The sequence below is a fragment of the Lepisosteus platostomus genome, chromosome 8 (assembly GCF_059453375.1).
Source record: "Lepisosteus platostomus isolate fLepPlt1 chromosome 8, fLepPlt1.hap1, whole genome shotgun sequence".
NCBI classification, from domain to species: Eukaryota; Metazoa; Chordata; class Actinopteri; order Semionotiformes; family Lepisosteidae; genus Lepisosteus; species Lepisosteus platostomus.
Window position 1 is genome coordinate 33257102 of NC_142618.1, and position 24125 is coordinate 33281226.

The 24125-nt window shown below is 42.2% G+C and overlaps 2 protein-coding genes across 8 annotated transcripts; one reads left to right on the forward strand and one right to left on the reverse strand.

Moving 5' to 3' along the window:
• Nucleotides 1–2682: 2682 nt before the first annotated feature.
• Nucleotides 2683–12568, reverse strand: pycr3 (pyrroline-5-carboxylate reductase 3). 7 transcript variants are annotated; one of them, XM_088643216.1, is made up of 9 exons: nt 12130–12190; nt 11450–11545; nt 11071–11141; nt 9437–9501; nt 8555–8734; nt 8095–8307; nt 7017–7109; nt 5111–6608; nt 2683–3478 (listed from the first exon to the last, which is right to left on the reverse strand). In XM_088643216.1, the coding sequence occupies exons 4-8, from the start codon at nt 9476–9478 to the stop codon at nt 6426–6428; spliced, it is 711 nt and encodes a 236-aa protein (XP_088499342.1). In that variant the 5' UTR covers nt 9479–9501; nt 11071–11141; nt 11450–11545; nt 12130–12190; the 3' UTR covers nt 2683–3478; nt 5111–6425. The 7 variants fall into 7 exon arrangements, with proteins under 7 accessions (XP_088499342.1, XP_088499340.1, XP_088499341.1 ...); XM_088643214.1 differs by lacking the exon at nt 12130–12190 and adding an exon at nt 12001–12126; XM_088643215.1 differs by lacking the exon at nt 12130–12190 and adding an exon at nt 11766–12120.
• A 153-nt stretch (nt 12569–12721) lies between these two features.
• Nucleotides 12722–23590, forward strand: bmb (brambleberry). Its single transcript, XM_088643217.1, has 13 exons — nt 12722–12842; nt 14187–14444; nt 14913–15041; nt 15337–15522; nt 15864–16086; nt 17051–17167; nt 17393–17572; nt 18468–18674; nt 19888–20035; nt 20493–20542; nt 20685–20776; nt 21006–21106; nt 22509–23590. Exons 2-13 carry the CDS (start codon nt 14187–14189, stop codon nt 22639–22641), a joined length of 1824 nt encoding a protein of 607 aa, XP_088499343.1. The 5' UTR covers nt 12722–12842; the 3' UTR covers nt 22642–23590.
• The last annotated feature ends 535 nt before the right edge of the window (nt 23591–24125 follow it).

A 24125-nucleotide genomic window follows, 5' to 3' on the forward strand; every position in this document is an offset into this window, starting at 1 on the left:
CAGGCATCTGTCAAGTATTGAAACTGCTGAGTGGGTTCTGATTTGGTCTGCACACAGATCTCAAGGTCTATAGCATTGCAGGGAAACTCACAGGGTAACATTCAAATACTAAACAGTAAGGTTCCAATATAGAGCCATATGGATCACCATCAGTGTTAAAACAGCTAAGAATCATGAATGGGCTCCTGGCCATTAAATAGGAGCCCAACCAATGAAAAGCTCCCTAATACATCCCAGTGCGATCAGGAGGGAAGCCATAATTGACAAGAGGCACTTAAGTAATGGAAAGAAACGGATGTTAAGTGACTGAAACAAGGACTGCTTCAGCTATTGTGACGAAGCTAGCACCACCAATTCCATCAGTAGCTGCTAAATATTTGAGACTCCTGACCAGATTTTAATTAACTCCTCTACCACAGTACACCCCAGCCTACTACCAATTCCTGAGGTTTGGGAAACACGTTTCAGGTGCACACGTACAGATGCAAACCTCTATTTCAGCTTAAACCAGAGAAGACACTAATGTAAAACAGTCGAATTGGACTGTGTACGAAACACATTAAATCTAGCATAAAAGCAGTGTACTAAATTCATATTCTCTGCACTCCACGCATGCACAATTTTATAAACTTTAGATATACACATACGACACACATATAGGGCTTACTGTATTTAAAGTAATAATACATTTTTACATACCCACCACAGACATTACTGATAAATAAAACTCTACATTAACTATGTTTTAAAATTACCAGCTATCAACCCGCTCGGGAAGAACGAGGCAAACTTGATTCGTCATGATCTCAAATCCGACAAGGTGACTAGGGAGAAACTTTTATTTGTTTTTTAAATCTACACTCAAAAACTTTATAATACTCATCTCAGTTTGTAGACTCTGCATTACTCACATTTACCTGGAGTAAATTCACAAATTCCCGTTCGGAAGATTACAAATGAAAAGGTACTGTACGTTTACTCAACCTCTCCACACTTTCTGATGATCCCTAACGAATTGGAGGTTAGAGTTGAGATCATCAGCTTTCAGGCAAGCCGATTTACCGATTTCACAAGCAGGGAGCACACATCACCTCAGTACCACCAACCTGAGTTGAAAATCTAATAACTAACTCCAAATAACCAACAGCGTGATAAGTATCTCTTGCAGTGCGCGTTTCCAGGCTGAGGCGTGTTTCGCAGACGCTCCCTGCCACCGCGCTGGCCGCATGAAGCCCTGTCAAGTCTCCGATTCCGTTGAAAATGACCGAGAACAATCACCACAGCAATGAAATAACTCCCCAGATTGAAAGACCAACTCCTATAAAAAACCCCGACGCTCAGACAGCACTGTCTATACTCACTTTCCGATGTTTGGGTGGTTTTCTGAACCAGATGTACGCAGCGTGTCCCTCCTGCAGGAACAGAGGAATAGAAAGAGAGAAAACAGGGCCAACACTTCACTTTCTTTACACGGATGAGGGGGGAAGGTTGGATCCAGATAGCTGACTCAACCTATTTCTTACAAGCTCTTGAGCTAAACGTGGAAATAATTTGACAAATGTTAATTATTTATTTATTTATTTTTATGTGCACTTTAAAAAATAAAATAGCTGGGTTTGATTTTTTTCCTCTGACAATCTGGAAGTTGGTACATTCCTAATATCGAGTGAAGTGCGCAGTCGCCGGTCACACAACTCGAGATAACAGTTTAACAAAAAAAAGGAATGATACAATTGTGAAGCGAGGGGGCGCTCTGTGCTCTTTTACACCACAGACTGATAAATTCTATGGCATACAGTATGTAATTTAGATATTTTCAACCAACATATTAACATATTATTTTATTGGATTAAAAATTAAGAAGTATTATTGAATAAACATGCTCTAATTTCTTGCACCTATAGTGTTGCAAAAATCAAAAACACTGGTCTTACGGATTTAATCTAATATTTAATTCATACACATTGCACAAAATCACAGAACATGAGAAGAAAAACACAGATCAAAGAAATAACTTTCCAGTATGAAACATGGCAAAATGTGAAAACATTATGAAGTTGGCATCGGGTTTGACCTCTCCGAGCATTAGAAGAGCTGGCAGTGACGACACCTGGACTCTATCAGCCTCTGGACAGACTGCTTTGGAATGATCCACCTCTCTTCCTGTGCTGCTACAGCCAGCCAGCAAAGGTTGACCAGTTGTGTCAGTCTCCTGTTGGCCTAGTCATGTTGGGTCCACAGATGTTCAGCTGGACTCAGGTCAGAAGGAAAACTAGACCATGGCAAAAATTCAATATTGTTTTCCTTGTTCCATTGTAATCCTGGAACAGTGTGGTCTTGTCTTGTTGAAGAATAGATACTTCTAGACAGACATGGAGGAACAGAAAAACTGTTAGTTTAAGGACTTCGGCAGTGCATCATAGATTAGTGAGGTTGTATTTAATATGTACCAAAGAAGGTATTAAGAAGATGCCTCCGGACATCCCACGTCCACTGAAAGTACTGGTCTAGATTGGTGACACTGTGCATTGCAGGAAACAGTGCTTTCCTGGATTCTATGTACTAGATCAGATTGATGAAGCAGAACACATAATTCTCTGGGAAAAGTCTCTCACATACAGGTCACCTTCAATCATTCCAATACAGTAGGAACCAGGCATCGAGAAATTACTCGGGAGATGGTTAATCTTTTGCTGTTTATTAAAATCATTACCAAGACAATTTAATGCATTTTTATACAGATTCTTAATCACTTTTAACAATTCAAACATCAAATAATGAGTGCCTGGAGTTTTTATTGAATCACGTGATTTCATATTGTGCTATCCCAAGAGACAATACTACAGATAGTGAGATTATCTGTTCTTTGTTTGAAATTAAAATAGCGTTAGTGCCTAATGAGTTATTGATGTAAGACTTGCATATTCATTTTGCATTCAGATATTAACTAATACAGTAAAGTGACATACTGACCTACAGAAATAATAACTGTATGGTGAACCAGCCTTCTTGTCTGTTCTCTATACATGTTTGACTGTTTGACAGGGACTACACAGCTATACCCCCATGATTCAAGTGCATGAAACTGATCAACATTAAACTAGATTTACACTTGTTGCATTATACAGAATTGTATTCCATTATATAATGCAGTTTTGCAGAGTTTGATTTTTGTTTTGTGCCAGTATTCCCTTTGTGCTTTAAGCACATTTTGAGTTGGTCCTTTCTCAATTAAATCATTCTGTTTTTTTTTTTGAAAGCACTGATTTTCTAAAATGTCAATGGACAGAAGGGTTGGGGTCCCTGGACTACAGCACAGTAATCTGCCTGCTGACTAGGAGACGCAAAACTGAGTTAGGATTGGCTACAGCCAACATCATTGCATCCTACAGCAAATTGGGCATAGATACAAAAACATTAAGATATATTTAAAATATAGTTTTACATCAATAATTAATGATAATAATAGTTCCTAACACTTACAGTGCCTTGCGAAAGTATTCGGCCCCCTTGAACTTTTCAACCTTTTGCCACATTTCAGGCTTCAAACATAAAGATATAAATTTTTTATTTTATGTGAAGAATCACCAACAAGTGGGACACAATTGTGAAGTGGAACGAAATCTATTGGATTTCTGAAACTTTTTTAACTAATAAAAAAATGAAAAGTGGGGCGTGCAAAATTATTCGGCCCCTTTACTTTCAGTGCAGCAAACTCACTCCAGAAGTTCAGCGAGGATCTCTGAATGATCCAATGTTGTCCTAAATGACTGATGGTGATAAATAGAATCCACCTGTGTGTAATCAAGTCTCTGTATAAATGCACCTGCTCTGTGATAGTCTCAAGGTTCTGTTGAAAGCGCAGAGAGCATCATGAAGACCAAGGAACACACCAGGCAGGTCCGTAATACTGTTGTGGAGAAGTTTAAAGCCGGATTTGGATACAAAAAGATTTCCCAAGCTTCAAACATCCCAAGGAGCACTGTGCAAGCGATCATCTTGAAATGGAAGGAGTATCAGACCACTGCAAATCTACCAAGACCTGGCCGTCCCTCTAAACTTTCAGCTCAGACAAGGAGAAGACTGATCAGAGATGCAGCCAAGAGGCCCATGATCACTCTGGATGAACTGCAGAGAACTACAGCTGAGGTGGGAGAGTCTGTCCATAGGACAACAATCAGTCTTACACTGCACAAATCTGGCCTTTATGGAAGAGTGGCAAGAAGAAAGCCATTTCTCAAAGATATCCATAAAAAGTCTCGTCTAAAGTTTGCCACAAGCCACCTGGGAGACACCCCAAACATGTGGAAGAAGGTGCTCTGGTCAGATGAAACCAAAATCGAACTTTTTGGCCACAATGCAAAACGATATGTTTGGCGTAAAAGCAACACAGCTCATCACCCTCAACACACCATCCCCACTGTCAAACATGGTGGTGGCAGCATCATGGTTTGGGCCTGCTTTTCTTCAGCAGGGACAGGGAAGATGGTTAAAATTGAGGGGAAGATGGATGCAGCCAAATACAGGACCATTCTGGATGAAAACCTGTTGGAGTCTGCAAAAGACCTGAAACTGGGACGGAGATTTATCTTCCAACAAGACAATGATCCCAAACATACAGCAAAATCTACAAAGGAATGGTTCACAAATAAACGTATCCAGGTGTTTGAATGGCCAAGTCAAAGTCCAGACCTGAATCCAATCGAGAATCTGTGGAAAGAGCTGAAAACTGCTGTTCACAAACGCTCTCCATCCAACCTCACTGAGCTCGAGCTGTTTTGCAAGGAAGAATGGGCAAGAATTTCAGTCTCTCGATGTGCAAAACCGATAGAGACATACCCCAAGCGACTTGCAGCTGTAATCGCAGCAAAAGGTGGCTCTACAAAGTATTAACGCAAGGGGGCCGAATAATTTTGCACGCCCCTTTTTTCATTTTTTTATTAGTTACAAAAGTTTCAAAAATCCAATAGATTTCGTTCCACTTCACAATTGTGTCCCACTTGTTGGTGATTCTTCACATAAAATAAAAAATTTATATCTTTATGTTTGAAGCCTGAAATGTGGCAAAAGGTTGAAAAGTTCAAGGGGGCCGAATACTTTCGCAAGGCACTGTATATAGCGCTTATCTGGACATTCCACACAAAGCATTTTACAGGTATTGGGTACTCCCCTCCACCACCAATGTGCAGCCCCACCTGGATGATGCAACAGCAGCCATAGTGCGCCAGAACGCTCACCACACATCAGCTATCAGTGGCGAGCAGAACAAAGTGATGAAGCCAGTTCAGAGATGGGGATTATTAGGAGGCCATGATTGGTAAAGGCCAAATAAACGCACAAACAACAGAGGAAAAGGCAAAACTAAAAAAATAACTGGGATTGAAAAGCAGTTTTGTGGAGAACTTGGATGAATGCACTGGGATGCTTGGATCAAATGTACACCTGTGCTTCGTTACAGTTCCAGGACTTCAGGGTCTGAAGATATGTTTTACATTTATTTGAAGGTCAAACATGTAATCTTGGCTTTCAGATGCTTTTATCTGGTTATTAGCCAATTGAAATGCAGGCAATTGTTATTTCATTCATAAATTTAAATGTCTCTGTCACTGCAGCTGGGGGAATGTGACTGCACTGGCAGGCCATCTCTCTTGGTTCCAGTTTGTTGCTGTACCAGACATTCAGAAACCCTTTGTTTGGTTGTCTTTCAATCACAGAAACATTTAAACATTATGATATTCATTTAAATTATATTCATATTCATTTATGGCCAGCAGCCATATCACCCTGCAACTCACAACCGGCAACCCACTGAAGCTAAGCAGGTGTGAGCCTGGTCAGTACCTGGATAGGAGACCTCCTGGGAAAAACTAAGGTTGCTGCTGGAAGAGGTGTTAGTGGGGCCAGCAGAGGGCGCTCACCCTGTGGTCCATGTGGGTCCTAATGTCCCAGTATAGTGACAGGGACAATATACTGTAAACAGGCGCCGTCCTTCGGATGAGACGTAAAACCGAGGTCCTGACTCTCTGTGGTCATTAAAAAAAATCCCAGGGTGTTTCTCGAAAAGAGTAGGGGTTTAATCCTGGCCAAATTTCCTATTGGCCCTTACCAATCATGGCCTCCTAATAATCCCCATCTATGAATTGGCTTCATTACTAATAGCTTCACCACTAATAGCTGATGTGTTGGGAGCGTTCTGGCGCACTATGGCTGCTGTCGCATCCAGGTGGATGCTGCACATTGGTGGTGGTGGAGGGGAGTCCCCATTACCTGTAAAGCACTTTGAGTGGAGAGTCCAGAAAGCGCTATGGAAGTGTAAGCAATTATTATAATTATTATTAAATACATTCTGTTCCTTCGTTCGTATGGCAGAGTCAGTTCAGACTATTCTTATGGTCAAGACATCAGTCCATGAGGTCCACTTGCCTCTACTTCCGCCCCAGCTCGCGGGCTCTCTCAGTCGCAGCTTCCACAGCGCCCATGGCTGCTGCCCGCATGCCCCCCTGTTCCAGCACATGCAGCCCAAAGATAGTGGTGCCCCCGGGTGTACAAACTTCGGAGCGCAGCTGAGCAGGGTGTTTCCCAGAGTCCTGCAGCAACCTCCCTGCACCCTGTAACACACAAAGATCACAGAGGGAGATGCAGTGTCACATACGGCACCCAAACACTGCAATACACCCAGCACAGGGACTCTAAAACAACACCTAAGCAATTCACTACTTGGCATGTCCTGCCTTAATTACTGCTTCTCAGTCTGAAATCTCCCTGTCGAAATGCACTGAAAGTGTCCTGGTGTTATATACCTATACATGCAGTATATGTCATAGTATACCTCACATTAAGACAATTAAGGTACAATCAAATTCATAAAGAAGCTAGTGGCTGCATATAAGGCATTCACTAATGATGTACAACTGATTGCCTGATTATAGGTAAAGCTCAGATACAACAGAAATACTTTTTATATTACAGAAACACAACAGACACACAGATTTACTGCTTCCATGGCCGTCACTCACCAGCACAGTCTGTGCTGCTATCCGATTAGCCAGAGCACTGGGCATGCCCATTTTGACTCCACCTTCCGCCAAGGCCTCAGCAAACAGATAGACCTGCCAAACCAACCAGACAGGAGTGCTGACGTAAGACAAGCAGAGGATATGTGGCACAAGGCTCTTATCTGCTTACTTAATTCCATCTGTCCATTTATTCATTGGTAAATCAGGCCAGAATCTATCCCATAAGGAGAGAACAAGCTCACACCTACATTCACCCTATATGCCCCCAGTATTATGGGTTGTGTCTCTCACCCCCTCCACTGTGTGTTCACACTTCTCCTGTCTGGGAGACACCCCTGTGTCCCCAGGTGTAATCTTTCATCCCCACTGCCATATTTCTTTCAAGCAATGTACAGTATCTTGTCCCTTGTAATACTGTTTCACTGACTTCTCTGTTGGTAGAATCAGATGGCAGTCCATCACAGAGCCAAGGAAAAAGGACAATTCAGAACCACCAATCAAGTCTGTGTGTCTGGCTTGCGAGAGCAAACTGGATTACCTGCAGAAAACCCACACAAACATGCAGAGAACGTGCTAATTCCACCTGGAAAAACATGTCTCAGTCCCCCGCCACACAACAAGGACCCACCCAAAAAAAGGCACCGAGGCACACAGGCGCTGTGACACACACACGTCTCCAGGACCTGGTGACCCAAAAACTGGTTAACCGTGCAGTTTGTGTGCTTTCTCTTCACTTCAGCCACCTTAGTTGTATTATCAGCCTTCTGATGGAGTATCTGCACCAGGTCCTGCCAGATACACATAGGACCAAGCTACCAGGCACCACAGCGTTGGTGCTACTGTGTGCTTGGTGCCGTGTTGCACACATTATAACATTGTGTGGCAGGACTTTGCACATGAGCAAACCTTTTTGTGGGGATTTACTGTACAAAGACAAAGCAAAGAGAGACAGTGAAATAATGAGAGACTGAAGGGGTGAAAGAATAGAAATTGCAGGGGGAACAGTAAAGGGCTTGACACAGGGAAAGAGAGCGAGAGCGAGGAGATTTGAGTTTTGACAGTGAGGGCCTGTACTCACAAAGGCCACACCGCTGCCGCTGAGTCCTGTGTGGGCATCGATCCAGCTTTCTGGTCCCTCCTCCACCAGGCCGCAGGGGGCCAGCAGGGCCTTTAGGAGCTCACTCTCCTCCCCCCCAGCCATCGAACCCCGTGAGAACAGTAGCGCCCCCTCCTGAACCACGCAGGGTAGGTTAGGCATCAGGCGCAGAACTGTGGTGCTAGATGGAAGCAGCTTGAGAGGAAAGGGACGGAGAAGATGGGGAGGACAAGAAAGAAATTGAATCACATATTCAATTTCAGTTCACTTACAATTAGGACCTTAAAACCAAAAACAACACTTAAGCCAAATCATCCATAACTTTACGTTTTCTGTCAGGCGTGCCTCAATGCAGGTGAGTGTGCGACTGTGAATACGTCTGATGTCATGTGACAGTAGCTCAGTACTGACACCCAAGTGTGTCTCCCAGCTTGGCACTGACCTGCTCCAGGGTTGCTATGGTAACACCCGCTGCCACAGAGACAACGGTGTGCCGCAGAGTGACAGCAGGGGAGATCTCCTGTAGCACGATGGGAATGAGGTGTGGCTTCACTGCCAAAAAGACCAGCCGAGAGCTGTGTACTACATCTGCGTTAGAGTGAGACACCACCATTCCTCTTTCCTACAGCACAAAGGGAGAGACTGAAGTTGTGAGATGCCCAGGAACACAGACCCTAACTGAGACACTAAGAAGTGTTGAGTTTTAGATATGTAATTAGAGAGTTTCAGACTTTACTGAGTACTCTCCAATTACACATCCTAGAAAATGACAAAGAGACTAAAAATGAAAAACCCTATTATGAGAGTACTGGACACTTCTTAGTCAGTGCCAGGGGCTGAGCAACACTATGTAAAAAGTGGGAGTAACTGTACAGTACAAAAGTACAATAATACTCAAGTAATAACGCAGTGCTGATCTAAGCCACTCAGTTTGTAACAATAGATCAGAGGCACTCTAGCTGCTGTATTTTTAACAGTAGATATATGAACCCACTTGTTCCAAAGACAGATAAAAGAAATGGAAGATCCCCACACAGATGAACATTGCACTTTTTTCTTTCTCTTTCTTAAAATTATATTAAATTATATTAAAATTATAGTAATATTAAAATTTGGTTATAAATATTTCTCATAAATATTTATAACAATATTAAGAAAGGAAGGTAAGTAGATCCACAATATTACAGTAAGCCTATGAACGATGCACAAAGGCCCACACATTTTATGCACATTATTTATGAATTGGTGAAACTATATCTCACCACAGCAAATTGGCAGAATACGGCAATAAAAAGTACAGGCAATGCCACTGACTGAAGCCTACCTGGAATCTGCCCAGGTTGTTGTCCGAGGGTGCACTCACCATCACATTTGCGGGCTGCACTTTACCTGCAGGAAAACAAGGGATGAACGGAGGACATTGATGGCATATGTGTTGCATTAGCTTGCAGAGCACAGAATAGACATGCTATCATCTAGAAAAATTCTAAATATGCTCTAAGGATCCAGATGCATATTATTTGAAGCAGGAACATAATCTCTTCAGTCTCAATTAACAATAGCTACATTTAAACAACACCCTCTCAGCCTAACCTTAAGTCAGACCCTAATTATTGTAGGGCTACAATATATCCAATGTGCTTTGGGCTTCTAACATCAGGGAAAAAATCTAAACAAGCTGTTAATCTTCTTTTATACAGCAACTATATTTTGAGATGCAGTTTGATTTCGTTCAGGGCACAGATATGTTACTGCAGCCTTGAAACTTGTAAGGATATTACAAAAGGTTCTCACTCAAGTCACTCAAGTTCACACTTTCAATATCATTCAGTCTTATAAATGCTGTCTAGTACCGCTTTTGATATGAAATCCTCTGCTTGATTTCAGAAGTTCCTTACTGGGCCTCCCAAGGGGCTCACTGGTAAAGAGGCTCTCCTGACCACTGCTCATGTCACTAGCTGGCTGTGACCAGGACCGGGGTGGTAGTAAGGTATAGTTGGCCAGGGCTCTCTCAGCTCCCAAGCACACAGTGACCCCTGTGGTTCCTGGGTGCCAGCTAGCCCACAATGTGGTGCGTGAGAGACGCACCTCTCCTCCCATCGGCACTGTAGCCACGACAAGAGGTCTATACTGAATGTGAAGTGTTAAAAGACTAGCGACACAAAGGCAGGTGGGCTAAAGGAATCTGTCTAGCCTTCCTCTTCCTCCCCAGTGTGCAGTCAGGGGGCTTGGAGCTCCCAGGAAAAATGTCAAACAACATAAAATTAACTTTCCAAATTGGGTGGGTATAAGAAAAATAATTTAATAATAATTTAGCTTAAATTAGGTCAATGCAGTACACAAAAGTGTATGTAAAATACACATACAGTGTGTAAAACATGTTAGATTTCTTGCACAACCTCTGTCAGGTACTAAGGGAGTCACAAAAGATACTATCCTGGGCCCTACATTTTTCCCCTCCATATTAAAAATATCACACAGGCATTAGTCAGCTCTTGTGTCCACATCTATCTTATTCCCAGCCCGACTGACCTCATCATCAGTAATGACCAATTTATAGCTCGGTCTCATTAGTAACAGTTCAGCCCATAATTCTGTTGAAGTGCAATATGGCCCGATCAAAAGAGATTTCAGGGGACCTCAGAAGAAGAGTTGTTGAAACTCATAAGAAAGGGCTACAAAAGGATTTCTAAAGACTTGGCCCTCCATCAGTCCACAGTCAGGCAGATAGTTTACAAATGGAAGAAATTCAGCACCGCTGCTATGACAAAGGGTTCACAAACTTTTTCTCACCACTGTATATAGACTTTTCTGCACACAGACCTTGTTTTTTTTTAAAGATATCCATTATTTCCAACAACTTCAACACAGAGAGCTTTCTATACCATCATTGGCTCCCTTAGTTTTTGACTAAGCAGCTCTTAATAGGTGATGGGAATAACACTATCAGATACTCACACTGTGTCAGTGTTTTTCTTTCTGCTTAAGACCAGTTGGTTAGATTTCAGCAGGCACACCTGAATGAGGGACTTTATGAAACCCATTAATTAGCTTTGGGTTTATACCAAATACAAATCTTAGCTTTTTAAAAATGAAATCAATTTTAAAATAAAGACTGAATCAGAGAATTGTAATAAAAATCCAGATGATGATGCCTCCCCTTATGAGAGTTATATTATTTATAACCGGGACGGCAAATCTACCAAAAAAAGGAAATTTAAAGGAACGTGTCACGACAAACTTTAAGCCCCGAAAATGCGGGATTTAGCATACAGTCATCTATCGCAGGCAGAAACTCTACCAAGAAGCCTTGCGACACTGAGGAAAGAGGTCTCACCTGACATCACAAGCCCCTGAGCTATTCCAAAGGCCATGTTCCCGGCTCCAATGAAGCCAATTTTAAGATCTGACAAATCTGGCTCCATCTCCAAATCTGAAAAGAAAATTAAAATCAATGTTACAACTGATTTTTTTCTATAAAATCACGCTAGTTCCCTCCTGTGTATAAATTACTCGAAAACTGGTGAAACACCAAGTAACTCAGCGAGAAACCTGTGATCTGCTACAACTTGTATTATTTATAAAACTGCTTTAGGAAACCGTAGCATTTACACATGAAAATAACTGTCTGGTCCATAACTTTAAGACATTACCCGCAACTGTCAATGTTTTGCAGACGTTTACCGCGGTGATATTAATAATGCATTTTAACGTCAACGCCTCAGTAGTCAAATTAAAATTAAATCATGGAAATCCATATATCGGCAATAAAGTGGATCTAGTATAAACTGGATGCAAAATCTGTAATAAAAATTTGGTATTATTCTTATCCAAGCATGGATATCTCAGTCTAGTAAATCGTTCAATATATTTGCAGTGAGACCTTACCCCTACAGATAACTTATCAGTTCACTATTTATTTTTAATAACTGAAGGGAAAGAAATAAGAATCGAGTGTACAATAATCACGCAAAATCGAGTCAGCTCTTTACGAGTCAGGAATAAATATATACATACTATACACGTGCCTTTCAGCTAGACAACCATGATATAACCTCGAGTTCTGGTCGGAGATAAGTAGAGGGGCAAAAATGTATGGCCGACCATGTACTTTCTCCTTGTTTGCTTTCAGATTAATCGATTTATTATTAATAGTTGACGTCTTTTATTAAGCCATTTATTAATAGAGATTTACTTTATAGAATCAATACCTCGGCTTAATTGAAAATAAAAGGTAGTTACACTATAAGAAAGACGTAGAAGAAAATAAAACAACATCAAATGTGTAGCCGCATCACTAGATAAGCGAGTCTTCGCAACACACAGCACGTGACGAAATGCATAGTTCCTCCACCAAAATGACCATCTTTTAGAGAAAGTATTTATTTCGGTGTCAGTGTTCACATTGAATCCTAAACGAATCAAACAGCATTTTGTTGGAAAAATAATTGTCTAAACGAGTCCACAAATTAATATGCTTTTAATGGGTGCGATTTTCTGTTTCCGCCACATGACGCCAGGGGTCGCGCCATTCAGCATTTCAATTTTCCTGTTTTCACATTACGGATTTGATTGGCTGATCCGTGGTTATTTAAATATTTTCCCGGGAAGTGATAAATGCTTCCAGCTGGAATACGATTTTTTCTACAGGTCTATTCAGTAGAACAGAAAGGGCGTATCTCTTGTGTGGATCAGTTGTCTACAAGGTACAACATATCTTGCCACTGGAGGTAAGCGTTTTTCGAATTATTACTTCTAGGATGAGCCAGGTAGTAACTATTATAAGTAATTGAGGGGAAAAAACAACGGAAGCATCATACAGAAAATTATATGTACATATTTTGAAATAATGTGAAAACATGGCATTGTTAACATTCTGATACCAGATGTTAATACTAAATGGTTACTACTCAGTCATAAGAACAGAACTTGGTGTAATGCACGTCGTTTGTGAGTATTGCGCAGTTACAAGATCTCAAATCTGATTATTATAATTCATAACCAAATTAAATTAGCGAAAGTTGGTTAAAAAAATCTATAGGAGTTCTACTTTCTTTGTTAAATTTGTCTCGCGGTTGACAATGGCCATTCTCAAACAGAGCTGGTTGAACATTGAACAGTAAAGTACGACTAATGTTTTTCGTGTTTTATGAATCTTAAATCAATAAGTTAACTCAAAATATGTTAAATACGTTTTGTTGTTAAAGCTTTTTGAATTAAATGCATGTCCTGACTAGAAAAAAAAGTAAAAACATCATATCAAAGGGAGAGGAGGCCGTTTGATTGCTGATACAGTAGATGAGATCCTGGATCAACTATCCGTTTCTTGACAGAAGCAGGGTATCGTCTTGAACAATATGATAGCTTGTTCCTTTATTTTGAGACGGCATTTTTATATTGTGGTTTTTAGTCAAAAGTTAAGATGTAAAATCATCACAAGGTATCACAAACTGAGGGTCATAGTTTTGTGGAGTGGACAGTGGATTCTGTGTAGTGGTGTGGGATTGTGTTTCATCCCAGGACTATTTAATCTGTAACATTTATTTTGCTGTCTGCTATGTTACACTGAGAACATCTTGAGCTCTCTTTTAGTTTTTTTCTTGTTGGAAAGTGCTAGAACTAGCCTCTGTAGTGTGATGCTTCTTGTTCTTCACACTTACATTTAGAAAATATTCAAAAAGGTCTGGGAAACAGAATTTCCCAAAGGAGACAAAGTAGGAAACATACCCGAAACAGGAGCAATATGTCATGAAGACTTCAAGAGGGCAGAGTAGCATTTCCCTAGTTGCTCCAAAAGTTTAGCGACATTAATATAATCATCATGCGTTCTGATCCATGCCCACCACCCTGAAAACTGGTCTCTTGTAATGAAACAAGAGGGACTTCAAAACCTGGGGCTGCAGAGCTGACTTCTTTATGTCCAGAAAAAGAATAGTTAATACATTCAAGAAGAGAGAAGAATGTGGAAACCCTATTCCCCCCCAACATGGAACCACAATTTCAGAAAATGAATTTGAGTTTTAGCTGGAAATGGAAATAGATTTACAAGGGACCTTCTCTCTCTCACTGCCCAGATGATGCTCATGGCTGCTGGCCTACGCTTAATGTCCGCGCTGTTTCTCTGGGGGCTCTGCACCCACGTCAGGCCTGCAAGGGCTTTTTTTGGATGGATGATGAAGAAGGCAGCCCCTAGCCCAGCCCCCCCTCCACCTTTCGTCTCAGAGGCAGAAGGAGGGGCGCCTCCCCCCTTCGAGATGAGTGTCGCCGATGAGCATTTCCTGGCCGAGGCCAAACAGCTGGAGTTGAGCCCCTTGGACACCTGCCATTATCGGGTAACCGGCTGAGTCTGTGCCCCTTGCAGAGTCTTTCTGAGCATGGATCCATCTTCAAAGGGTCCCGATTTTGTGTCTGTATACTAGTTACCTGTCTGTCTGAATCTTTAGGAATATAGAAATGCAAACCTTCATATGATTCCATTAGCATTTTACACATCTATATTCCACAAGCAGAAATAGCACCATTTTTTCTGGCTGCTTATAGTTCAAAGTTATAGTTTAACAATTAAAATGTAGCTTTTTGACATGATAATTGGTGGTCTTAGGTCATGTTGTCTGAGGTGCAGATAGCAGCTGAGTTGTAAAAGTCTAGTTTCCGTGTGCGAGGAGCTGGATCTGAGTGCTGTCAGTCTGTTGATTCACTGGAGAAGAGGAGGACTTCTCGAACGTTTCCCAGTGTAGTTCCAGAACATTATCAATGTGGTCATTAGAATATGGTGCTGAGTATGGCGTTCTTTCTCTTAGGTGATTGCCAAGATCAAGACAACATGCAGCAGCCTGTCAGAGGAGGAGTTGGCCAAGCTAGGCGTGGTCTTATTCAACTGCCAAGCAGAGGTAGAAGGGCGCAGAACCTTCCCCTGCACTGAAGAAATGGTACGGTCCTGAAGGGACGGGGTTGGAAAGTTCGTGAATAGGAGCATGGATTTAAGGAGAGTTCCATATGTTTGCAGTGTTCAGTTATTTAAGCATTTTAATCACTTGTACTGTTTAGTTTCCAGTGTACCCATTTATTAAGTCTCAAACCTAAAACCACCTCTTTTTATGATCTATTTTTTTAGTGAGGCAATATTTACCTTCACCTCCTCCAGTTTTATTTCCTTCTTTTCTCACCCCCCTTGCTCTGGCGACAGTATTAATCTCAATATCTCCTTCCTCTTCTCCCATTCAGACTATCAAAGAGTGCACGGCAGAGATGGACTCGGACACCTGGAATGCGTATCACATCGTGAGTAACCGGGCACGCTCGGTCTGCTACGCCACGCGCCAGCAGCACTTCCGCAGGAAGGCGGAGTTAACCGTCAACTCTCTCATCTCCTCGGCAGCCAATCAGCTGGAGGCCATGAAGACCCTCAAGGTAAGAACGGCCTATACCCTACTCTCACCCACTGGTGATTCCTGCATCCCCTGTACCTTGACTGTCTAAAATGGCTTGCAGTGCCTTCTACTGCCTGCGACTCATGTTCTTAATGCAAAACTAACTACAATAAAGTCATCTTTTTCTGTCTTTTTACATCTTCCTCTCTGTGTCATTACTTCATCTCCCTCCAACTTGCTCCCTTACTCTCACTTATGGATGATATGGACAAGGTTATTCCCCTCTTTGGTCATCAGGGAGGTGGAGACTGTCGGGCTCAGTCTCCCTGCCTGTTTAATTTCCCCTGTGCATCAAGTGTCGTTTTCTTCCCTGTTTTCCAGGAGGGTCAACTGGAGCTGAAGGAGGTTACAGCCTCTTCGATGGAGAAGCTGTTGCTAAGTCATGGGGCCCTTCTAGAGCAGCAGGGGGCTCTACAGAATGGGCAGCAGCAACTGGACTCGGCCATTAACTTGAACCTGGAGCGACTTACCCAGGAGAAGGAGCTGATCAGCTCTGGGCAGGAACTGGTGGCACAGCTCATCCAGCGCATCACGCAGCGCATGGGTAGGACATGAACACGCATTGACTGCAAAACCAGACGCATCACTTTACCAGGGAGGGAAATCAAATTCCTCATCATGTCAAATCATAATCACTTTATTTACCAAGTACAGTATGTTGCACGTATAAGAAATTTGATCTGGCGTCTTGGTGCTAAAACCTAGATGGAAACGATCAATAATACGTGTGCACCTCGCACAAAGATGCACAGGTCAGTGGTTAAAAATGCACTGCATCCTGTATTCATGTGTTGTGGTTAAGCAGGGTGATGGCCGTGGGGAAGAAACTGTTAAAGTGGTGGGCAGATTTAGTTCTGATCGACTGGTAGCATCTCCCCGAGGCCAATTTATTAGGAGATCACAGGAGAAAGGAGTCATTCACAGTCTTTTCTGCTCACTGTTTACATTACGTTTGTAAAGGGTTTCAGTAGATGGCAAAGGACAGCCCGTGGATGTCTGCACAGTGGACGGTGTTGCAGTTTGCATCTGGAGTGGACAGACACATTGTCAAACCAAACAGTTCTAATAGTGGCTCTATAAAATTGAAAGAGAACTGATGCAGGAAATACAATCTCTGGTGCACTTTCTTTGTGATGCTAATTACATTTGCATCACATTTGAGGGTCATGAGATGGTCATTGCTATAATCTTGAAAGACACTCCCATACTCATACCCCTTGTCAATGTCTAGGGGGATTAGTTTTGGAGGGGTCTTCCGAAAGATATTTAACAATTCCATTGCTTTGAAACTGGTGTTTATTGGAGGTAGAGGGCAAACAACAATAGGATACATGACAACTTACATACTTATTATATATAAGGAACCATCATCCACACCAGGAGGTGGGTATTTCAAACCTGCTACCTTTTTTGGTGAATATTTGTACAGACCGACTCTTGGAGTTAATGTTGAATGTATTCTTGCCTTTATCCCACTTCTGTCATGTTTCTGCTCTCTCTGTCTTTAGAAAATGTTAGCGAGCACTTGAAAGGTCAAGGATTGGAGCTTCAAGATGGACACAGGGCTATCCTTGCTGACCTGGCAGAGGTCAGGGGTCAGGCAAAAGACATCTACAAGAAAATAGGTATGTTGTATAAGTTTATTATGAAGATTATATTTGTATAATACCATTTTATCAGGTCTTAACCAGAGTCATTGGTTCTTTTATCAATAAACTTTACCAAATACTGTTACAATCCACAACACAGTAAAAAAAAAAAAATCACTGTAAACTCTGACATCTGCAGCAAATTTGACCTTTGACCTTTCTGCCTCGGTTTCACTCCTGCTCTTACCCTCTCACTCACAGAGCAGAACCTGTCTGGTTTCCTGCTCTATCAGAACCGCACAGCCCACTTCTATGACGACCTTATGGGGAAGCTTCAGCGAATGAACAGCACTCTGGGACTGCTGGTCCACTACCTGGACGTCATGCAGGGGCGACTGGAGGACAGGCTGCGTTCAATTCAAGGATACCTGGGATGGGCAGGTAACCATCTCCTTCAGCAATCCCTCTCATTTCCTGGGACCTCTGTGGAACACCTGTCACTTCTGTGAACACCAGACTTGCTTCAATTTGATTTGGTGGTCCTTCTTCAAATGAACATTCCTGCCACATATGTTTCTAGCACTGATCAACATGACCATGCAACGTTCCTTAAAGCTGTCTTCAGATGAATCTGGACAAGTTCTTTTCTTTTCCTCAAGTCATGTTGAGAAGTAGTTCATCGCCCACACCGTGCTGTTGTGCTTCACTGTCAGATTCAAATAGAGTTGCTTTGCAGTGTTGCACTTCAGAAATGAAACGAAGTATCCATCCAGGTACAACACATTCATTTAGGGTTTAGGTAAATTTACAAAGAATAATGGTTTGTGTTTCTGTGGTTCACCACAGTGCGACCATTTTTTGTTAGAATGTTTTTTTTTTAAATAAGGATCATGCGCTTGGCCTTGCTCACACTGACTGCTGGCCATTTTGTAAATATGCAGTCAATTTACCCAACAATGTATTATTAACATTACTGCTAATAATAATAAAAACAGCAATTACAATGGAACAGGTCAATTAAACATTTATAATGCATTTTGCATTACAGCAGCGGACCATTGACTTATGATATTAAACCTTTGTCTGCATGTGATGCGTTTTAGATGGCAGTGTTTAAAGGTCTTGTGTTTATCCTTAGAATATTGTGTGCATCTGTTTATATCTGTAAAAAGTGTTGTAAAGTGCATTCTTCAATAGTGTACAAGTATAGAAACCACTGTTTCCTAACATTACTTGGCATATTTTCTACGGTAGGTGGTGTTATAAGACCTTTGTCTGTCCTTCAACAAGGGAGGACCGTTAAGCTGCACTAATGTCTGTTTTATGGTCCCTCTAGGTTGCAGTCTGGCGGCTGTATCCACGTGTGTCCTCCACGGGGGTTATTTCCTGTTGTCTGCAGTGCTGATGTCTTTCCTGCACACCCCGGGGTTTTCTCGCGCCGCCCTGCTGGTGATGGTGCTGTTCAATGCCGTGGCCGAGATAAACCACCAGCCAGCGCTCGACTTCACCAGCCTCAGCCTGCTACTGCTCCTCGTCTCAGTGGGTAAGGCCGGGATTAGCGAAAGCCAGAATCACCCTTAAGCTTCTGACACAGGAGAGCAGTCAAGAATTGGACCAGGAAAATTGCAAGTGTCAGTGTTGAAAGTGTTTAATTTTAATAATGCCTACTATGGACCACCTTAGGGATCTCCAGCCCTGGTCCTGGAGAGGTGAAGTCCTGCAGATATTGTATTTCACCATTAAATTGCCAATTTCGTATGATAGGGAGCAATTCCATTGTAATCCATTAAACGGTAATGTGTTCAATTAGCTAATTTTGGACTAACATCTAAGTACTCTTCAGCCCTTGAGGACCAGAGTTCTGTAAATTGAACAGATTTCTTGATTCATCAGTAGCTCACAGGAGTCTTTCTACTTGGTTGGTGTTCTCCAGGACCAGGGCTGAAGACCTCCGGTCTACTTGCTAAAGTCAAGACTGCAGTGATCCAGAATACTGGCTTGGAGCTGGTGGCTGATCACTGTGCAGCATGGGTGTGAGGTTTAGTTGGAATTGTTCTCTGTTCAAAACCACTCTGGAAAGAGACAGACCAGGTGTTTGAAGCTGCTGTTACATGGTTATAGACTGATTAAAAAAAGGAGCAAGACCAGTAACTCTGTTATTGCTTCAAGTTGGAGAGCACAATCATTACTGTTTCAAAGTGGCATTTTAGCCTGTGTGTTTCTATTGAACACCTGTGACAAATTCATTAAGCAGTTCCCCTTTAATGCAAATACATAGGTTTTGTTCATTCTGCCATTTGGTAATGAGCACTTGTTCTCAACAAAAAAGTTTCTTAATGTTTTGCCAGTTAGTTGTAACTAAGGACTGAGTTTTGATCACCTGTTTTCAGTTTAAGTTCTGCTTCTGTTCCAGACTAGAGCAGGATTGAGAGTGGTAGAGTTCCAGAGTTCTGTTTTGTGAGCAAGGAATTAGCCAGCTACTAATTTATGTGGCTGATGCTTTTGTTCAAAGCAACATTTGCACTCATTTATACAGCTGGGGATTTTAACTGGAAGGTTTTCGGGTGAACTACTCAAGAGTGCAACTAGAGGGTCTTTCTTGGGAATTTATCCTGCAACCTCCCGCTAATGAGTCCAGAAACCTAACTACTCGAGTAGAGTACCCATTCATGGCGTTAACCTGTACACGCTACTATGCAGTTCTCATAGTCTCGTTTCCTGCCTTCTGTTCATGTTGATGGTGATGTTCATTCCAGGTCACTGGTTCCTGCTCCAGCTGTTCCGGGGCTGTGTGAAGCTCCATCGCCGGAGAAGTGCCTCCCCACCTATGTTATGCCCAGGGAATACAGCCTCGGAGACAGAGATCCTCAAGTTTGGTTGCCTGACCTCATCTACCCCCGACAGGTCAATCACAACACCTTCGTCCTACTTTGTTTTTCATTACAGCTAGGAAAGCCAGTCCAGGAACGGAAAGACAATGGTCCATAGTGGGATTTTACAGAGAACAGCCATCTTGTACTGTGTACCCCAAAACGGATACCAACATCTCGATCAGGGATTTATAGTTGAAAGAACTGAAGAAGTGGTATCGCATCTAACCTGACTCTCTGGTTTTCACTACTTGGACATATAGAAGCCTTAGAGGAGAGTCATGGGGAGGGCATCTTAAGATCATCAATGCCACAGCTGGGCAGGAGATGTCTGCAGTGTGTTTTATAGCTGTTAAATATTTGGAGAGCGCTTTTAAGCTTGTAGATAACACTGACAGGAGTATTGCAAAGCTCAAAGTCCGGCTGAATCTGGCCGATCTGGAGCAGTCTTGTCTTCCTTTGATCCTCTCTTGATGCATCTCCATCTGCAGAGATCCAGGAGAGGCTGGTGTAAAGCTGGAGCAGGACAGTTACATCTTCGGTGAGTGAAAGGCGCAGTGCTCAGTTCTCAAATAGCTTTTTATTTTTCCTCCACGCATCCGCTCTCCTATAACAATGAGAAAAAGAGGAGAAAGGAGCTGTGAAAGTCACTTCTCGGTCTCTCCTTCCTCCTCCTCTTTCAGACGAGCCCAGCCTGGCCGCTGTGTCTTGCCCCCCTCAGACGACCCCCAGCCACTCCACTCCGCTGTTCAAGAGCCGGCGCAGCCTGCCGGGGGTAAGAGCTAGTCCACACAGTCTGTCACCTGTAGGAAATCCGTTCACTTCTGTGCTGAAACATGGTGCTACAGTCTTCGTGAATGGTTGGCACAAACGCCACACTGACCTCTAGGTCTCCTGAGGAAGTTGAGAAACATTACTTACCTTAATCTATAATTGAACTTGTTGATTATCTATGTTTTTCTAATTTTGTGTTGATATTGGAGTACTGACGATTCCCGATGCAGGTAGCGCTAGAGGGCATACGGCAGAGGAATCTGGTCACCCTGCTGGATGCTGTGAGTGACTCCCGTAGCTCCAGCCCTAACGTTTCCACAGCGAGCATTGGGTGAGTGGGAGCCCTGCCCCTCCCTGTGTCACTCCTACAGTGGTTGAGACTGGTTTACTGCAAACAGGCCCTACCCTTGTGCACAAACTAAGATACGCCTGACTTTCTCCGTTTCCATACTGTACTTTTTCCCTCCCTTCCAATCCCATCTCCCTTTTAGCTTTTTGTTCTGACTTTCTATTGTGCCTTGCAAGAGTATTACCCCTTTCCAATGAGGTCTCATTTTCTTGAATTACTTAGGATGTGCACACTTTTTAAAGTAAATATTTTTATATCAAATCTTGAGTCTCTAACTTTTCAATTTTAGAGATGAAAAGTTAAATAAAAACTCCAAACGTATTCTCATTTTCTTGGCCATCAGTCTTTCCTATGGCAATCCTGAACTAGTTCAAATCCACAAAATTTCCACAATTAGTTGAATGGATTCTGTGTGCAGTAATAGTGGTTCACATGATTTCACTATAAATATGCATCTGTGTAGGGACCCTCATTTAGAATTGAATTTTGAGCAAAGACTCGTCCAATAAAGACCAAAGAGTTCTCAAAACAACTTGGTAAAGTTGTAGAACAGTACAAATCAGGAGAAGGGTATTAAGAACTTCAGCTACACAGAATCTGATTATTCTGAAATGGAAGGGGTGGATAAAAAATATTCACTTTAAAAACTGTCCTCAAATGCAACATTTGTAATTTAGCAAAAATGGACGTAATTGAATTTGACAAGATACTGCATAGACTGTACCTCCATTTTACTTTCTATTCCCATGTTTAATGTGTCTGAAACAGTTCCTGGAGGACCTGGTGTGTCTTCTGGTTATTGTTCCACATGAGTCCTTGGAGACATAGTTGGTCTAATTTAACAATACTTCTGTGGTGATTGCAGACTACTCTACCTTCAGTGAAGTCAATCTTTTGTGTAATTAAATGTAAGGGATGTTAAGAAAACACCTCTTTAGGCTGATTACCTAACTGCTTAGGTAGCAGTGAAAACCAGAGGAGCACTCTAGGAAACGAGCATGAGGCCTTAGCTATACTTGTATTTTCTACAAACCTTCAACGATTTTTAGCCATGCATTCAAATTGAATTTGCCTTTTATAACTCTCACCCCTCATATAACATAATCATAAAGCACAAATACTCTTGGATGAGCCGTCATCAATCTACAGTTCTATATACTGTGCATTCTGTATACTGAGATCCTGTTTGTAATGTGCTTAAATGTCTTTTAAAGAATGTGAAGGGGTGCATTTAGTGATCTGAAACTCGTGGTTCCTGCCTTTTGGTGCATGGTCTTTCTCGGGTTGTGCATGAAATTACCACTCATCCTTCTCTCTTCTGCTCACTCTGTACTCTATCCATCTCCCAGCTATGTAAACTTTTTTTCCTTCTCTCCGCGGGCAGCTCCATGTCCGGCAGACAGCTGTGCAATGGCGTCACAAAGATGGGACAGGCGTGTAAGAAGAGGGCGGTGCTGGGCCAGGACTACTGCAGATTGCACGAGGGCGGCCACACGTCCTACACCCCCCCCCTCTGATGGCCCACCCCACACCACTCCACCACCAGTCCTGCTGTCTCCAGGAGACAATTGACCTCGCTCCACCCGAGGTTTCGATTTCTTAATGCGTCAATACTTTCTCTGGACCTCAGTGTTGAGATCAAGTGCATCTTATTAGCTATAAAATTATTTTAGAAAACATTGTCCAATGAAGCCAGTGATTGAATTGGTTATCAAGTACAGGGGTCTGAGGGACTAGTCTCACACCTGTTCTCTAGTCCAGTGTTTCATGATTCCAGTCCTCTGCACTTTGACACCTGCTGGTTTTTGTTCCAAAAGAGATCTCTGGTTTCTTTTAACTAAAAACCTGTTAATGATTTTAATATATTTGGAACTTTGATATTTATGTAAAAGATAAAAGGGAACCTCCAATATGCACAGGAGGAAAAACACAATTGAATGATTTTAGAGCTTGGTAGCCCCTACTCTAGACCTTTCTGTTCCCTTTCTTCAATTCCCAGTCAGTCCGTTCCAGTTCCTTGAGTGTCTTTATCCCACGTGGGTCAGATTGTAGTAACTGCTGACCTCCAAATCCAATCCCCAAAGGCTACACTCTGGTGGGTTAAAGCCCATGATGTTTCTTACTGTGGTGAGCCTTTGAGGAGCTTGATGTAGCTGGGTTAGTTTGGTACTGTGGTACAAGAGTCGGTGGTTCTCAGGCAGGTCTTTCATTTACATATGAATAAATCAGTACCAGTCATCTTTATGTGGACGTGGTTGCACTGTGTGTGCTTAGAATGGTCGGGGGAAAAAAATTATGCAAGATTTATACCGGCCAAGTGAAAAGATTAAAAATTGTCCAAGTTGAGGTTATAGGTCCCTGCTTAGTGGTATGTTCTCTCTCAATTATGTGGCCTTGTATGTGTCTTGTTATTTATATTGTAATTTTTATTTTTTCACTTAAAATAAACAAGTTTTTCCTGTCTTATTTCAATGTACAGTGTGTGTGTGTGTGGGGGGGGGAATGGGGTAGCACTTCAGGGAAACTGTGACTGTCAAAAGCAGTGACCACAGTCTCTTGTTTGTAGTTGTACTAAAAAGTAATTCAAGAGGAATAACACCACCCCAGAATTAAGTGCATTGAAGTATTTTAGTCACCGTAAATTTGGCTTTACTTGCAATGTTGCGGGCCAAGCTCCTGGACATACTGTAGATCTAGGAGGCTGGGACCCCAATAGAGAGAGGAGAGACCAAGAACAGCTACAAAGGTGGAGAGGCAGAGGAGGGATACGAAAGATGAATTAAGGAGAGAAGGGGCCTTTGTATAGTATTGTCTAACACAAGGAAAGAACATTGGGGAATGATTAAGATTGTTGGACAGCTGAGGGTAAACTTAGCTTGTTATCCTGCTCAAATGTTTATTTTAAACTCTGTTCTTGTAGAAGATAAACAGGATCCTATTTCTGGATTGGTTTTAAATTAGTTGGAAGCTTGAATTGGGAGAAAATGCTGAACAGAAGACC